At 37.0% G+C, this 16,394-nt stretch overlaps 1 protein-coding gene across 4 annotated transcripts in view; it reads right to left on the bottom strand.

Annotated features, from left to right (window-relative positions):
• Positions 1–16,394, bottom strand: part of LOC139118345 (trimethyllysine dioxygenase, mitochondrial-like) — a 49,045-nt gene that overhangs the window by 3,240 nt on the left and 29,411 nt on the right. For 3 of the 4 annotated variants that reach the window (XM_070681613.1, XM_070681616.1, XM_070681615.1), the window contains exons 3-4: positions 6,364–6,491; positions 405–658 (exon numbers count right to left, since the gene is read on the bottom strand). In XM_070681613.1, coding sequence (XP_070537714.1) covers positions 405–658; positions 6,364–6,491 — 382 coding nt within the window. Of the gene's footprint in view, positions 1–404; positions 659–6,363; positions 6,492–11,886; positions 12,033–16,394 lie in introns of those variants that run through there. The other variant, XM_070681614.1, reaches the window with a different exon arrangement.

Genomic DNA, 16,394 nt, shown 5'->3' with positions numbered 1-16,394 from the left:
TCAATTTTTTCTGACAGACCCTCTTGGTGGGGTGACCACACAACAGAGCCACACTCTAGAATAGATCTTACATAAACAAAATACAGAGAAATAATTGCTGAAATGTCATTGAATGGCTGGCAAAGACGCTTAATAAAACCAAGAGATTTGAAGGCTCCAGAAAGAATGTTATTGATGTGAAAGAATAAAAATTGGAAGTAAGGTAAATGCCCAAATCCTTGACAACAGAGACCCGTTTAAGAGGAGTACCATTGATGGAGTAATCAAGAGAGGAAATGGCTCTTTTCTTAAGTGTAAAACTGATGAATTCCAAGATTAACAAAGCTAAATGTTCACGTGTTCAGAAGACAATATCAGAATGTTATCAAATAACCTCATTATCAAAAAATATCAGATCCACCTACTTGGGTATGTTCAATGGTTGCTGGTGTATCTGTCACAATGGCAAATCCATACTCTGCTAAATTCTGTAAAACCATTTTCAAATGTTCATCACCGCTGATATATTTTCCAAAACTGACAGTCACAGGAGGACTGTCTTCCAATCTCTTTGCATCCCATAATCGTAACATCTTACTCAAATCCGACAGGTTTGTACCAGTGCATATATTATTTACCATCCAATCAAAGGAGTAAGTTGATTGGTGTCCATCTGGCCCTTTGAAGCAAATTGAGACAAAATGAATTTACACATGCAAATAATGATTATCACTATGATACATCCTATATGCCATCTTATTCATAACTAAATAATTTAACAAGAGATACCACATATTGAATTTCAAGCCTGTACAACAGGCAGTGTAGAGGAAACAATGTCTTGACTAAATATGAGAAAACTGTCCTCAAAATTTGCATGCGCACATTTCATCATCATTTCCATAAAACTGAATGAGGTAACCCCTGGAAACTACAAACGTGATTTGATTACTATGGGACAAACACTTTCAGAGGAAAAAATGTGAAGAACATCGAAAAAAAAATTTGAAAAAAATTAAATATGCAATTTTATTCTGAGTTTATGATAAAAAGTCAGTGTGAATGACACAGTCCCTGCCTGTAGTTAGGTTATTTGATTGGTGGACAGACTGATGAAAGGAAGCACACATGCAGATGTAACCCGGCCAGTCTACAAGTCCCTGTTCTGTACTTCATCAGGTAGGTGTTAATAAAAGAATTGTGAAAAATTTGGCACATTTCATCTTCACTTGAAGAAAACTGCCTGGATTTATCATTGGAAACTTACAAATCAAATTTGATTGTTATTGAATGGAAGCAGAAGGATTTTAGAAAAAAAGTGACAATGTCACTGTTCGCTCCCATTTAGTTATCAAAACAAGTCAACAATTGTATGAAACAGGACATACAGACAGACTGACATACACAGACTGGCACAGAGAGACAACATTGGCCCTAACGTGTGCCTTGGCCCATGGAGAGTGATAAAGATATAACAAACAGCTGAATGTAATGATAAAATAGTTAAGTAAAGGCCTATACAGGCACTGAGAGTGAATATGTTACAGCAATTTGATTAGTTTCTTTTCCTTTTCTACTTCTGTGATAATCTTTAAGACAATCAATCTGCAAGGCAGTTTATGTATTGACAAATATGTTATCTTTTACAAGTACACAGCAAACTGTTCTTGATTATCATTTACAATATTTGACATAGACTGAAATACATAACATGCAACTAATGTTTACATTTTGCCCATACACCAGATACATTGAGAGATTTCAACATACAATCATTAACTCAGAAAGCCTATTGTAGCTATCCCACTGGAAATTTTTTATTGAAGTTTTACAGGGATCAGACAACTTCTTCTGGAAGTGTGGTCCAAAAGTACTGGGATCTGAAAAAAAGAAAGCATTTTGAGGCATAATGAGTGAGAAACGCTGATTTAAATGTGGTATTTGGCTGAACATTCTGACAAATTTCCAAAATGGCTGTCTTTTGATATGCAAATGAGCGTGTAAAAATTTACATATTAGGAAGTATTCATTACCACCTATCAAGTCTTGTTCAGGGTCAAATTTGTAACTGTGAAGGTGCTTAACCTGGTGAAGTAAAAAAATAACACTTTTGAAGAATGAAATTGTGTTTTAAACCTAAAAAATCATAAAAAACATTTCTACACCTACCACTTCATACTTATGACACAAAAACCTTTGTCCTATAACTATTACATTATTTTACTGTGTTTTAAAAAGAAAATGCTTTTGTTAGTTGGGTTGTGTGTCTCTGTAAGAGTGTGTGTGTAACGTACAATACAACACTCACCAGTGCACACGCATACATGTAGCTGTCTTCATATAATGTGAGAAAACAATTTCTGCATCATTGTATTTATCATGACTTCATTTGCATATAATTTGCAAATATTAACATAAAATTTGGCGCCAATACTTCACACCTGCTTGCACAGCTTTCATTTTTTGGGTACATCTATACAACTTTTTACGCTGTACTTCACATGGCATCGTCATTTAAATCAGAAAGTTCTGCCTGCCCTACCGATGTTCTTTTGTTCGCAAAGTGTTCCATGGCCGGAAATTTGACTGGCGCTGAAATGCGCAATCACCGATAATGTTCATTTTGATGTCAATGGAAGGAGAATAACATAATTTGTCCTTTACATAGCGTCTGACGTTCGTCTACGGTTACAGATCGATAGATAAATGAGTTAGTATATCATCGTTTGTAGACTTACCTAAAAACTACGGCAATTTGGCTCCGTTGGGCGAAATTCCGCGTCCATCGTTTACGGGAGATCAAATGACGTTTACTTGCTGTCAGGCACCTCCACTGATCATTCCAAGTCTCGCGCGATTTCCTTCAGAGATGTCGTAATTTCCCAATACGGCAGCTTCCACGTACGATTGGTGCGTTTTGCCGTTCGATATTTACTGACCAAGCTTTCTGTACAAGCGCATTTTACTATACAGGTTTCTATCCAGTGGATGTTTGTATGTTTAAGGAAGTATTTGTAAGTTGGATTTACGTTTTTGGGACAAAGACACCGAGGATTGCATACAACTATTTCACTTATGTTTACATTGCTCCAGAATAGGCGCCCTCAGTGACTGGGCTCGCTATCTATTGGGAAAAGTAAACATTGTTTTCTTCCAGAACAACTGGTGCATCCACATCTGGAACAATAACTTACAAACTTAACCAATTACACAAGGATGAAGACACAAGGGATAAAGTTAAGAAATTTCACTGTGCTGAACTTGACTATTCCTTTCAAATCCTTACCTAACTTAATGACATCTTAAACTAATATACACTGCATGGTTAATTGCATGTAAAAATACATCGGGGTGGACCATTTGATAAAGGGGGTGTGGGTGTCTGGAAGATTGATGAGGTACATTATCTTTTTTATCACAACTGGAAGTTGTGATATTGTGGTTACCCACAACCTGTGTCGGACAGTATTCATTTTCCGTAAACGACAAAAAGTCAAAAACCGCAGAACAGACTGCGTTGATATTTAGTACAGATATTCAGACCGTTTTCAAGGTTCCGATTCCTAAAAATGGAGCCAAATGGAGCAGCGGTTAGATAGTTTTGGAAAATTTCTAACCCCCTTTTTAACTAATTGATTTTAGGGGTCTTTCATATATGTAGTTTTGGAACGTACACCAATCCTGCATTGTGGACTTTTTATGAGTTGTGGAACAGAAATGTGGTTTTGGTGAATGTTAGAAATATGCAGGATGGGTGATGGCACAAGACCACTAAATCGGTGGAGATGTGCCTGAGTTATGGCTTTGTACATGAAAAAATAATAACAAAATGGCCGCACAGCAGCCATATTGGATCGTATCACAAAACAAATTAAGATGCATATGTATGACATTCGTCAATGTCTTTGTACAAACTTTGAATAAATTGGCTTGATACATGTCTGAGTTATGGTTTCAGACATGAAAAAAATGTAACAAAATGGCCACACGGCGGCCATATTGGATCGTATCACAAAACAAATCACTGTGCATGTGTATGACATTGGTCAATGTCCTTGTACCAACTTTGAATAAAATCGGTTGAAATATGCCTGAGTAATATGGCTCTGTACATGAAAAAATCGTAATAAAATGGCTGCCTGGCAGCAATATTGGATCGTATCACAAAACAAATTGACATGCATATGTATGACATTGGTCAATCTCCTTGTATCCAGTTTGAATAAAATCTGTTGAGATATGCCTGAGTTATAGCTCTGTACATGAAAAAATTGTAACAAAATGGCCGCAATATGGCATCCATATTGGATCATACCACAAAACAAATTGACGTGCATATCTATTACAATGTCAATGTCCTTGTAACAAGTTTGAATAAAATCGGTCGAAACATGCCTGAGTTATGGCTCTGTACATGAAAAAATCGTAATAAAATGGTCGCCTGGCGGCCATATTGGATTGTATCACAATACAAATTAAAGTGGATTATGACATAGGAAATAATCCTTGTACCAAGTTTGAATGAAATCGCTCCAGGCATCTCCGAGATATCTGCATGAACGGATGGACAGACGCACGGATGGACGCACGTACGGACATGACCAAACCTATAGTCCCCCTGGACGGTGTCCATGGCGACTAAAAATACAGCTTTTAAGAAAACATTGTCCTCTTGCTTGGAAGTCACAAACAAACAGCCTCAGGTCCACGGATATATTTATTAGCTGCCCCTTAGAAGATTTAAACATATGTCAAATTAGGTAGAGTTGACTTTTCAGATCCTCAGATTCAGATCCTCAGATCCTCAGATTCAGATCCTCAGATCTCAGATTTCAGATCCTATAACTTCAGATGCAGATTCGAATTTACAAGCCTTTTACAATACCCGTATTAACAGTATGATTGCAATATTAAATTTAATAATTTGAATATGACATGTACAAGGCAGTTATAAAAAAACCCAAGTCTACGTAAACGTTTTCGCTCAACAAGTTTCAACGAACATGGGTCAACAATTACAGATTAGCTAATTTGCTTCTTCCGACCCCTGAATTCTGATTTAGCCCGGGGTAACTGGCCTGCAACATGGATTAGTTATATTCCCTCGCCATCAATATTACGAACGATGGTAAAATACGGACTGTCAATAGCCAGCATTTACATGATCGTCGCGGTCTTGATCGTTCGATCGCGGGTGTGTTTATCTCTATGAGGGAACGTTCACGTGATGACATAACAAGTGGAATCATTGCGCACCCTGTCTTCGACTGATGACGTTCTGATTCTGAGATCGAAGTTTTTAAGTTCTAGATTCAAGATAGAAATAAAATAATTTCTAAAGCTTTTCAAATCTAAATTATATTTTATTTATCAGTATATTACATCAAACTTTGAAAATTGTGAAATTTTAATTCCGAATCTGTGTCTGAAGTTATGGGATCTGAGGTCTTAGTCTGGTTCCCTGACCCATTTTCCCCGGTAGAGGGCGTGGGAAATATAGGGTCAGGTACCGGCTAATGTAAACATGGACGCTATTGGGTTAAAATAAAACAAGCTGTGATTGGATGAAAGTAACACTTGTAACTTTTTCTCATCTTTCTTGGGTTTCGCACTTTCAGGCTCACTTGACACCAACTTCTTGTTTGTACCACAAAAGCCGTGGAGGTAGAAAGAAAGACTTTCTACCTCCATGATTTAGCCACTGTGATTTAGCACACCTCTTAATACTTTTAGAACGTCGACATGATGCCTGGCATTTTTTACGAAATTCGGACACCATTCTATCCATCGAAATCAATCGTCGTTCACAGTTCCAACAAAGTTTGCTTTCAATTAGCTGTGATATCGCAGCAGTACTTGTGGCGTGTATCGAACGTGCTCGGGTCATTGGGGTCACGCCACAGTCGGCGATGACCTCAATGACCCTAGCGCGTTCGATACACGCAACAAGTACTGCTGCGATGTCACAGCCAGCCTTCAATCATCTCTATTTCCCGTACTTCTGGATTAATCCTTTCAGTTTATGTTTCCCGTCTCGTGTGCCAATGTTTTTGGTTTCGGATACCAGTGTTCGAACATAATTCTGATCCAGTCGATTTTGACAGGCGTTTTCATGGCAGCAGCCATATTTGTTGTAGCATGTTCTGTCAGGTGACTAACCTCCGCCATCTTGAACAAAATTCTGTTCAAGATGGCTACCTGGTACCTGACCCTATATTTCCCCACGCCCTCTACCGGGGAAATGGGTCAGGAACCAGACTACTGAGGTCTGAGATCTGAGGATCTGAATCTGAGGATCTGAATTTGAGGATCTGAAAAGTCAACTCTACCGTCAAATTAGTAGATATTAAAATTTTTAAATGCCTTATATGAGTAAATACTTACAGACAATACATAACTGTTTACCATTCCCAGTTGTCTCTAATACCACTTGCTTTGGTACAATATCAACATTTAGTGATCTAATATCAACTTCTCTCTGATGTGTTGTGTGATTAAAGCATTCCATACACCTATGACACAAATGAACTCCATGTTAATGTTGGTCAAAAGATGTGTGGGACACTAGTCTTTTTCAAACAGCAAATTTCGCATCTCCATTGCAAAGGAATCCTATGGTATCATTATGAGACAAGAAGAGTGCTCTACAGGATTACATTGCATTTTTATGATACAATATGATTTATACAGGACTTTCTTTATTATCGCAACATATATATATATATATATATATATATTTATCATACAAGCCTATATATATATATATATATATATATATATATATATATATATATATATATATATATATATATATATATATATATATATATCAGAAATATCAACAGAGATTACTTCTTTTGTATTTTGACCTAGATGTACAAATCATTTAAGGTGGAGTTGCACATTGCACATTGCCAATATAGTCTTTTTCAAAAGAATATATCTCATCTAAGATGACAAGTAAACCTCATACTATTTATTTTCAACCAGATATAAGCTGTAAATTCTTAGGTGTTTCATTATATATTGCAGTTATGTGTAAATTTGAACCTTTGCCACATGTTTGCCTTTGGTCAAGTCCTTCAAGTTATATATGCCAAACTGTGAAAGCTCATTTGATATGCAAATTTTAAATTAGCTGACATGAAAATGCGAAATGACTTTCAATATAACCTAGTATAATCATCAATGTACATAGCATGTTTTGCCAAATTTGATCAAGTAAATCTCAGTACATATCCCTTATTAGGAAAGTTCATTAAATATGCAAATTAGGAATTGGCTGAAGTAAAAAATACTAAATGACTTTCAAAGATATTGTATCATAGTATATTCAATATATGTAGCAAGATTTGTAAACTTTGGCCTAGTCTATTCAGATATACATCCCTAATTAGGAAACTTCATTAAATATGCAAACAAGGAATTGGCTGAGGTTAGAACGCTTAATGACTTTCAATAATGTTGTGTCATACTATATTAAATGTAAATACCAAGTTTCATGAACTTCAGTCAATTCCCATATACATCCATAATTAGGAAAGTTCATTAGATATGCAAATTAGCAATTGGCTGAAGTGAAAATGCTTAAACTTTCAATAAAGTTGTATCATAGTATCTTTCATGTATATCGCACGTTTCATCATCTTTGGTCAAATCAATTCAGAGATATATCCCTAATTAGGAAAGTTCATTAAATATGTAAATGAGGAATTGCCTGACATAAAAATGCTTAATGACTTTCAATGATGTTATATCATAGTATCTTTAAAGAGGCACTCCCACTTGGTAACATTTTTAAAACACATTTTTTTAATGCCAACGGTCGATATTTGACATGGCGACTGCGCGCGGATCGCGAGATATCGATAAAAACATGTCCTCAAAAAAGTTAAAGTTTGAATTCCAGTGGCCCACCTGAATTCAGCTTCCGAACATAGAACATTCGGCACTGGGGCCATTGTCAACTAAGCTATGGAGTACGAGTCTACGCTGACACTGCTGTACTCCACAGCAGTACCACTCGCGTCGGTGAGCGGTCATGTCCCATGGGAGAAAGCCGAGTCTTACTCGGCAAAAAAACGAAAAACAAAGTTTGCTGATTCCACCAGTATACGCATAGGTGACTAGCACAGATAGGTGCGGTTGATACAGAATATGCATCGTGGCCGCCGCGTGGTGTGCGCGCATACCACACGCGGCGGCCGCTATGTATCAAACCACGCGTAACTGTGTGGCAGACGACAAAATGTAGTCATCAGAGGCAACTAATATTTTACACGTAACAAGTCATCGTTGATGACACAGTCCCCACTTGTTAATGGGTACTTTGATTACAGGTCCTCAGAGAGGATAGAGTCCTCTTCATTAGGTCTGTGATAAAAATACTTTTGAATAAATTTGCTTGATACATGTTGGAGTTGTAGTTCAAGACATGAAAAAATCGTAATAAAATTGCCACAGGCGCCATATTGGATCGTATCACAAAACAAATTACTGTGCATATGTATGACATAGGTCAATGTCCTTGTACCAACTTTGATTAAAATCGGTTGAGATATGCCTGAGTTATGGCTTTGTACAAAAATCATAACAAAATGGCCGCACAGCAGCCATATTGGATCGTATCACAAAACAAATTAAGGTGCATATGTATGACATTGGTCGATCTCCTTGTAACAACTTTGAATAAATTTGCTTGATACATGTATGAGTTATGGTTCTGGACACGAAAAAACGTAATAAAATGGCCACAAGGCGGCCATATTGGAATGTATCACAAAACAAATCAACGTGCATGTGCATGACATATGTCAATGTCCTTGTACCAAGTTTGAATAAAATCGGTTGAGATATGCCAGAGTTATGGCTCTGTACATGAAAAAATCCTAACAAAATGGCCGCACGGCGGCCATATTGGATCGTATCACAAAACAAATTGATGTGCATATCTATGACATTGGTCAATGTCCTTGTACCAACTTTGAATAAAATCTGTTGAAACATGCCTGAGTAATGACTCTGTACATGAAAAAATCGTAATAAAATGGCCGCCTGGTGGCCATATTGGATTGTATCACAAAACAAATTGACATGCATATGTATGACATAGGTCAATGTCCTTGTACCAAGTTTGAATAAAATCGGTTGAGATATGTCTGAGTTATGGCTCTGTACATGAAAAATCGTAACAAAATGGCCGCACGGCGGTCATATTGGATCGTATCACAAAAAAATTGACATGCATATCTATGACATTGGTCAATGTCCTTGTACCAACTTTGAATAAAATCAGTTGAAACATGCCTGAGTTATGGCTCTGTACATGAAAAAATCGTAATAAAATGGCCGCCTGGCAGCCATATTGGATCGTACCACAAAACAAATCGACATGCATCTGTATGACATATGAAGTAATCCTTGTACCAAGTTTGAATGAAATCGCTCCAGGCATCTCTGAGATATCTGCGTGAACGGACGGACGGACGCACGCACGGACGCACGCACTGACGCACGCACGCACACACACGCACGGACATGACCAAACCTATAAGTCCCCCCGGACGGTGTCAGTGGGGACTAAAAACTGATATCAATGTGGTATTGTTTAAAAATTTAATACAACTGATGAGAATAATGAAAACGACGAAAACTAAGGAGAAGTTTTAAACAAGAATTACCTTAGGTAAAGGCATTGATAATGATGTATATAAAGTCATCGCAGTAGGAGATAATTTAATTGCGTCATTCGAACGTTTTTGGACTCCTTAGAATATCGTCAATCAGCACAACAACACACTTTCGGGGATTTCGGGTCATAACCAGAAACGATCGTAAGTTCGGGATGTGAAAAATACGCTCGGGAAATGACATGTTTTTATCGATATCTCGCAATCCGCGCGGAGTCGCAACGTCAAATATCGACCGTTGGCATTAAAAAAATGTGTTTTAAAATTGTTACCAAGTGGGAGTGCCCCTTTAATGTACCAACCAAGTTTCATCAACTTTGGTCGAGTCAATTCAAATATATATATCCCCAATTTCAAAAGTTCATTAAATATGCAAATTAGGAATCAGCTGACGTAAAAATCTTTAATGACTTTCAAGAATGTTGTATCATAGTATCCTCAATATATTTAGCAAGTTTCGTCAACTGTGGTCTCGTCAATTCAGATATATCCCTTCTAAGGAAAGTTCTTTAATAGATGCCAGTTACGAATTGGCTGAAGTTAAAATACTTCATGACTTTTAATAATGTTGTATCATAGTACCTTCAATATACATTCCAAGTTTTGTCAATTTTGATCAAGTCTATTCAGATATATATCCCTAATTAGGGAGCGTTCAGTTTTTACAGCTGGGGGGGGGGGGGGCGGCAAAATCTTGTCGCTGGTGTTCAAAAAAATATAGACCCCCCCTGCATTTTTCGTGAAAAAAAGATGATCCCCCCTTTGTCAGACGAAAAAAATTGATGACCCCCCCCCCCCCCCCCCCCCCCCCCCGCTTAAAATAACTAAAACCCATACGTCAAATTTACCCGCATGGTTTGGATTTGAACTCCGGTACGCCGCGCACTTTCTTCGTGTAGCAGAGATGCCTGTGCACAAACTTCTCAGCCACATCCATTGAAACGTCTGTTAATTAGGACGACTGTAAGGCAATTTTTAACTTCATTTCAATAGAGAACTCATGTCCATGGACATTGTATAAAGTGAACTTTATTGGAGTGGTTCGCCAAAGGCAGCCCTCCGGTTAAGAGGGTCATGGGCCATTACGTAAAGTCAACTTTATTCTAGTGGGCCACCGGTACCACCGGTAAGAGGGTCGATCATGGCTATTGCATAAAGTAGACTTTACTGGACAGGGCTGCTGAAGGCGCACGGCCATTAAGATTGCCGTGGGGTATTACATAAAGTCAATTTATTGGAGTGGGACGCCGCAGGCGGCCCGCCGGTAAAGAGGGTCGATCATGGCCATTGCATGAAGTAACCTAATTGGAGTGGGCCGCCAAAGGCGTCTGCCTGTTAAGAGGGTCATGGGTAATACATAATGTACATTTATTGTAGTGGGCCGCCGAAGGCGGCCCGCCGGTAAAGAGGGTCGATCATGGCAATGGCATAAAGTGAACTTTATTGTTGGTATTATGTTTTTGAAATGTGGTGACCCCCCCTTTCTTACCAGTGAAAAAGCAATGACCCCCCCTTTGCGGATTCCAAATTTTGATGACCCCCCCCCTGGATTTTGCCGCCCCCCCCCCGGCCGTAAAAACTGAACGGTACCTTAGGAAAGTTCATTAAATATGCAAATTAGCAATTATCTTTCATGTCACCCCTTAATACCTTTCACAGTTGATATATCTTGGTGTTCAACATTTGTAGCGAATCTCATCAAATTGTGTGCAGTTGTTCTCAATGTATAGCTGTTTTTTCCAAAAGCTTTAATTATGCAAATGAGCAAAAAGTAAGCAAGCCGCACCACCAAAAACTAATCAGTTCTTGCATTTGCAAACTGAATCTATGTACCAGATTTAGTTCTGATCTGATCAGCTGTTTTTGAGATACTGAGTGCACAGACAGATGGACAGACAGACAGACAGACAGACAGATAGACAGACATCACTACGACATTAGGTCACATGTGGGAACACATAAGCTAAAAAGAATCTAAAGTTTCTTATGGTAACAATAGTTTACTTGAAGGATGAAGGGTGTGTATATTTGGGGTAAAAAACCTCCGTTTTGGTATTAATGATATAAATTAAAGTGGCACTCACACTTGGTAACATTTTTAAAGCATATTTTTTTAATGCTAATGGTCGATATTTGACGAGACTACTGCGCGCGGATCGCGAGATATCGATAAAAATATGTCTTCAAAAAGGTAAAAGTTTGAATTCCGGTGGCCCACCTAAATTCAGCTTCCGAACATCGAACGTTCGGCACTGGGGCCATTGTCAACTAAGCTATGGAGTACGAGTCTACGCTGACGCTGCTGTACGCCACAGTACCACTGGTGTCGGTGATCGGTCATGGCCTGTGGGAGAAAGCTGAGTCTTACTGACTAGGCATATAAACGAAAAACAATTTTTGCTGATTCCACCAGAATTGGCAAAGGTGACTAGCACATTTACGTGCGGTTGATTTATAGCGGCCGCCGCGTGATATGCATAGACGCATGCCACGCGCCCATACCACGTGCGCGGCATACTGTGTGGCAGACGACAAAATGTAGTCATCGGAGGCGGCTAATATTTGACACGTAAAAACTGATGTTTATGTGGTATTGGTTAAAAATATAATACAACTGATTTAGAATAATGAAAACGACAAAAACTAAGGAGAAGTTTTTAAAAACTTACCTGAGGTAAAGGCATAATGCTGTATATAAAGTCTTTGCAGTGGGAAGTAAATTAATTGCGTCATTCGAACTTTTTGTAGACTCCCTAGAATATCGTCAATCAGCACAACAACAAACCTTCGGGGGATTTCGAGTCAAAATTAGAACGATCGTAAAACTTCAGGATGTGAAAAATACGCTCGGGAAATGACATGTTTTTATCGATATCTCGCGATCCGCGCGCAGTCGCCTCGTCAAATATCGACCGTTGGCATTAAAGAAATGTGTTTTAAAAATGTTACAAAGTGGAAGTGCCTCTTTAAGTCAAAAACTTGACATTTTTTTCTAAAATGTACCGTAATATTTCACATGAAAGAACAATATATGACAATGTAGACATATACCGTCAAGGACACTATGTGCTCACATTCAGTTTGAATTGGTCCATTCAAGAAATATTTAAACTAGAAAAACAAGAATGACAAAAGCAAATAAGGTCTCAAACTTAGGTACTGGAGGTCATCTTTAGGAACATGCATATCAACTTTTATAGCAATATGGTACAAGCAGATCCTAAATACATAAGCAAACATCAACAAAAAAAAAATTAGCCAGAGCAGGATTGATAAAAAGAAAAGGTGAGAGAGTGGGGGAAAAAATGTACAAGGGATCTGGTAAAAAAGTAATGCTACCTCATCAATCTTCTAGACCCTACCCGCTCCTGAATATCAAATGTTTCCCCCTGGGTATTACATAAGGCCAGATGGTAGGAAATATATTTACAACCTTGGTGATTTTTTAATTAATGCTATGAGTGCTATCATTCAAATGTAAACAGCACAGATAGTGAAATGCCTTCCACTGTGGGGGTGATTACGACATCAGGGATTATCCTGGATCCAAATTTCTCATCAGTGCTTGTGTGTCTTACATAGAAAAGTTGCAAAAATTGGTCAGCAATGAAAAAATTCCCCTCAGCTGTTTTCTGGATCAAATTTTCCTACACATTGATACCAAATATGACAAAATTATGTTCACAGCTTTCAAAACTGTCTCACAACATATCCTCGGTTGGTGTAGGTCATTTAAGGTCACAAACTGAGAAAATTACCTTAACCCAACACTTTGAGCAGAAAATTTATCTAATAACATCCCTCGGGACCTTTATACCAAATTAAAAAGCTATCAGACAAGTAATATTGAGAACAAGTTTTCTTGATCAAAAATAACAAAATTGTCTTAAAAATACAAATTTGTATATTTCAGGACAATTTCCACATATCTAGCTATTGTCATCTCTGTATGTCTGTGAACCAAATATAAAGCTGTCTGTCCAGGGGCTATAAAAAGAAAATACTGTTTAAGATTTTGTGACCAAAAATGACAAAAATTGCCCGAAAAGAGTAATTTTTCCAATTTTTTTAATATTTCAACAAATTAGAAGGGTAATACCCTTGCAAATATTCAACCCAAATTTGAAAGAAACTGAGCTGGCAGTTTCAAAGATAAGAATTTTTACTTAAAATGAGACAAATCACCAAAAATTCAGCAAAAATACAAAATTAAAGATATCTTCACAATATTCATAAAACTGTATGAGGTTCACCTAAGGTACTTGCACACAAATTTTCAAAGCAATCAAAACAGCAATTCTTGAGTTCATAATTCTTGACCATTTTCACATTTTGTAAGCTCATTTGCATTATTTTGGCAATGCAGACTTCATTTGAACAAAATCCCATCTATAGCCCAGGATGCATCAAAACACGATATACCAAGCTGAAAAGTGCAGCGGTTTGCAAGTTTTTGATGTTGACGGACATACTATATGTACACACATACATCCATACATACATACATACAAACATACATACATACACACACACATACAGACGCCACCCACTTCAGCTTATATAATAACCTCACTTTGGTATACCAAATGTGAGCTAAAAAACAACTACTTCATTTTGCATTATCTGTCCTAATTCTAAAATGGCAGGGGTTGAAAAACTGACACTAAAAACAGTGATTGAAAACATGAATATCAAAATTACAATCCATCTTATTGAACTGAAAATGCTCAAGTATTTCATTATATATTTCAGTTATGTGTAAATTTGAACCTTTGCCACATGTTTGAAACTTCATTGAACAATATTCACCACAGATTAACTCTAAAGGTCATTAAGTATTCAAATATGCAATTAGCTGAAATAAAAATAATTAATTTCTTTGACTGCTGTCATTGTAACATCACTTTATATAGCAAGTGGAATTGCCTTTGGTAAGTCCTTCAAGCTGTATATGCCAAAATGTGTTAGATATGCAAATTATAAATTAGCTGACATGAAAATGTGAAATGACTTTCAATATTTGTATAACCTGGTATAATTCCACTTTGATCAAGTAAATCAAAGTATATATCCCTAAGTAGGAAAGTTCAGTAAACATACAAATTATGAATTGGCTAAAGTAAAAATGCTTAATGACTTTCAATAATGTTGTAAAGTAAAGTAAAGTAAGCTTTATTGAATCGTATCCCAGTTGGGATCTTGATCATAAAGTACAATAAAGGTTTTGCAAAAACAACAATGAAAGAGTATATATAATATATATATAAATATAAATATCTATACATGAGTCAACATATTAAAGGTTCATAAATAGTTTACTTTGCCTTTTTCATTTTGTCTTGTCTGAGTTTAAAACATGTATGTATGTATTTTCCCAATTCACATAGTGATGCTTTATCTGTCCTTGAAAAGATGCTTACAAGGTCTTGTGTGCCTCTGAATGCGTTTTTACAAATGTTTAGTTTACTGAGAAAATCATGTCTAATGTCTGTGTATCCTTTGCAATGAAAAAGAAAATGTATCTCATCTTCTACTTGTTTGTTTTGGCAAATTGGGCATGCTCTGTCTATGACATCAAGGTTTCTATATCTACCTGTTTCTATGTGTAGTATGTGTGCACTAATGCGTAACTTGCACAGGGCTGATCTGTGATCTGGGTTTTTTATAACATGAAGGTAGCTTTCGAGAGAGAAATCTTTTTTCAACTCTCTGTATGTGCGAAGTTTATTTTTATGGTGCCCTTGTCTGGTATCATCATGAATCAATTCAAATGCACATTTTTCAAATAGCTGTTTAACTTTTACATTGAAATTAGTTTTAAAGTGTTTGTCATTTTCTATCTTTACATTCATGGCATCTCCAATATTTACGAGCAGCAACGATTGTTTAATTCCTGACACCCAATTATCTGTATGTGCATTGTCCAGTTGACAACCCAGATCATAAGCCTCACGAGTCAGTGTTGTATCAGATTTCTTATATAATGTTGTATTATAGTATCTTCAATATATGTAGCAAGATTCATCAACTTTGACAAGTCAATTAAGATATATATCTCTAATTAGGGAAGTTCATTAAATATGCAAATAAGAAATTGGCTGAAGTATAAATGTTTAATGCCTTTCAGTAATGTTATATCATAATATCTTTAATGAATATAGCAAGTTTCATCAATTTTGGTCATGTAATTTCAAATATATATGCCTAATTTCAAAAGTTCATTAAATATGCAATATTAGGAGTTGGATGAAGTGAAATTGCTTAAACCTGTGTGTGGGGTATAAAAGGCCCCCCAACTCATTGAAAATTAACAATAGCGCTTGAGTGACAACTGGCAACAGCTAAGTAGACCACTCCATGAAAATCGGCCTAAACGAGTTTCAAACAAAAAGTATTGGCATACCATGAACACAGACTGTTTCATAAACACCTAGGCCATACAGGTATCCAAAAAGTTTCACAAATTTTTTTTTAATTACGACGATTAGGGGAAAGTCGCTTTCTGAACAAAGGGAATGGCCCAAGGAGACAGTCGTTCCATGGTTCAAACAATTGTCAATCATTCGGTGACGCGCAGAGGTGTAACCTGGTCAAACATTTGCTGTGCATATGAGAACAATTACTATGTAAACAAACCATATGTACGCTTAGAGTTATATCAGCGGGCAAAGGATGAAAACTTTGTGTTGTCATCAACTCTTTTACCTAGCGTCTATGGTGCAATGA

This window comes from Ptychodera flava, chromosome 19 (assembly GCF_041260155.1).
Source record: "Ptychodera flava strain L36383 chromosome 19, AS_Pfla_20210202, whole genome shotgun sequence".
NCBI classification, from domain to species: domain Eukaryota; kingdom Metazoa; phylum Hemichordata; class Enteropneusta; family Ptychoderidae; genus Ptychodera; species Ptychodera flava.
The sequence above is the reverse complement of the archived record's forward strand: the minus strand, read 5'-3'. Positions and strand labels throughout refer to the sequence as shown.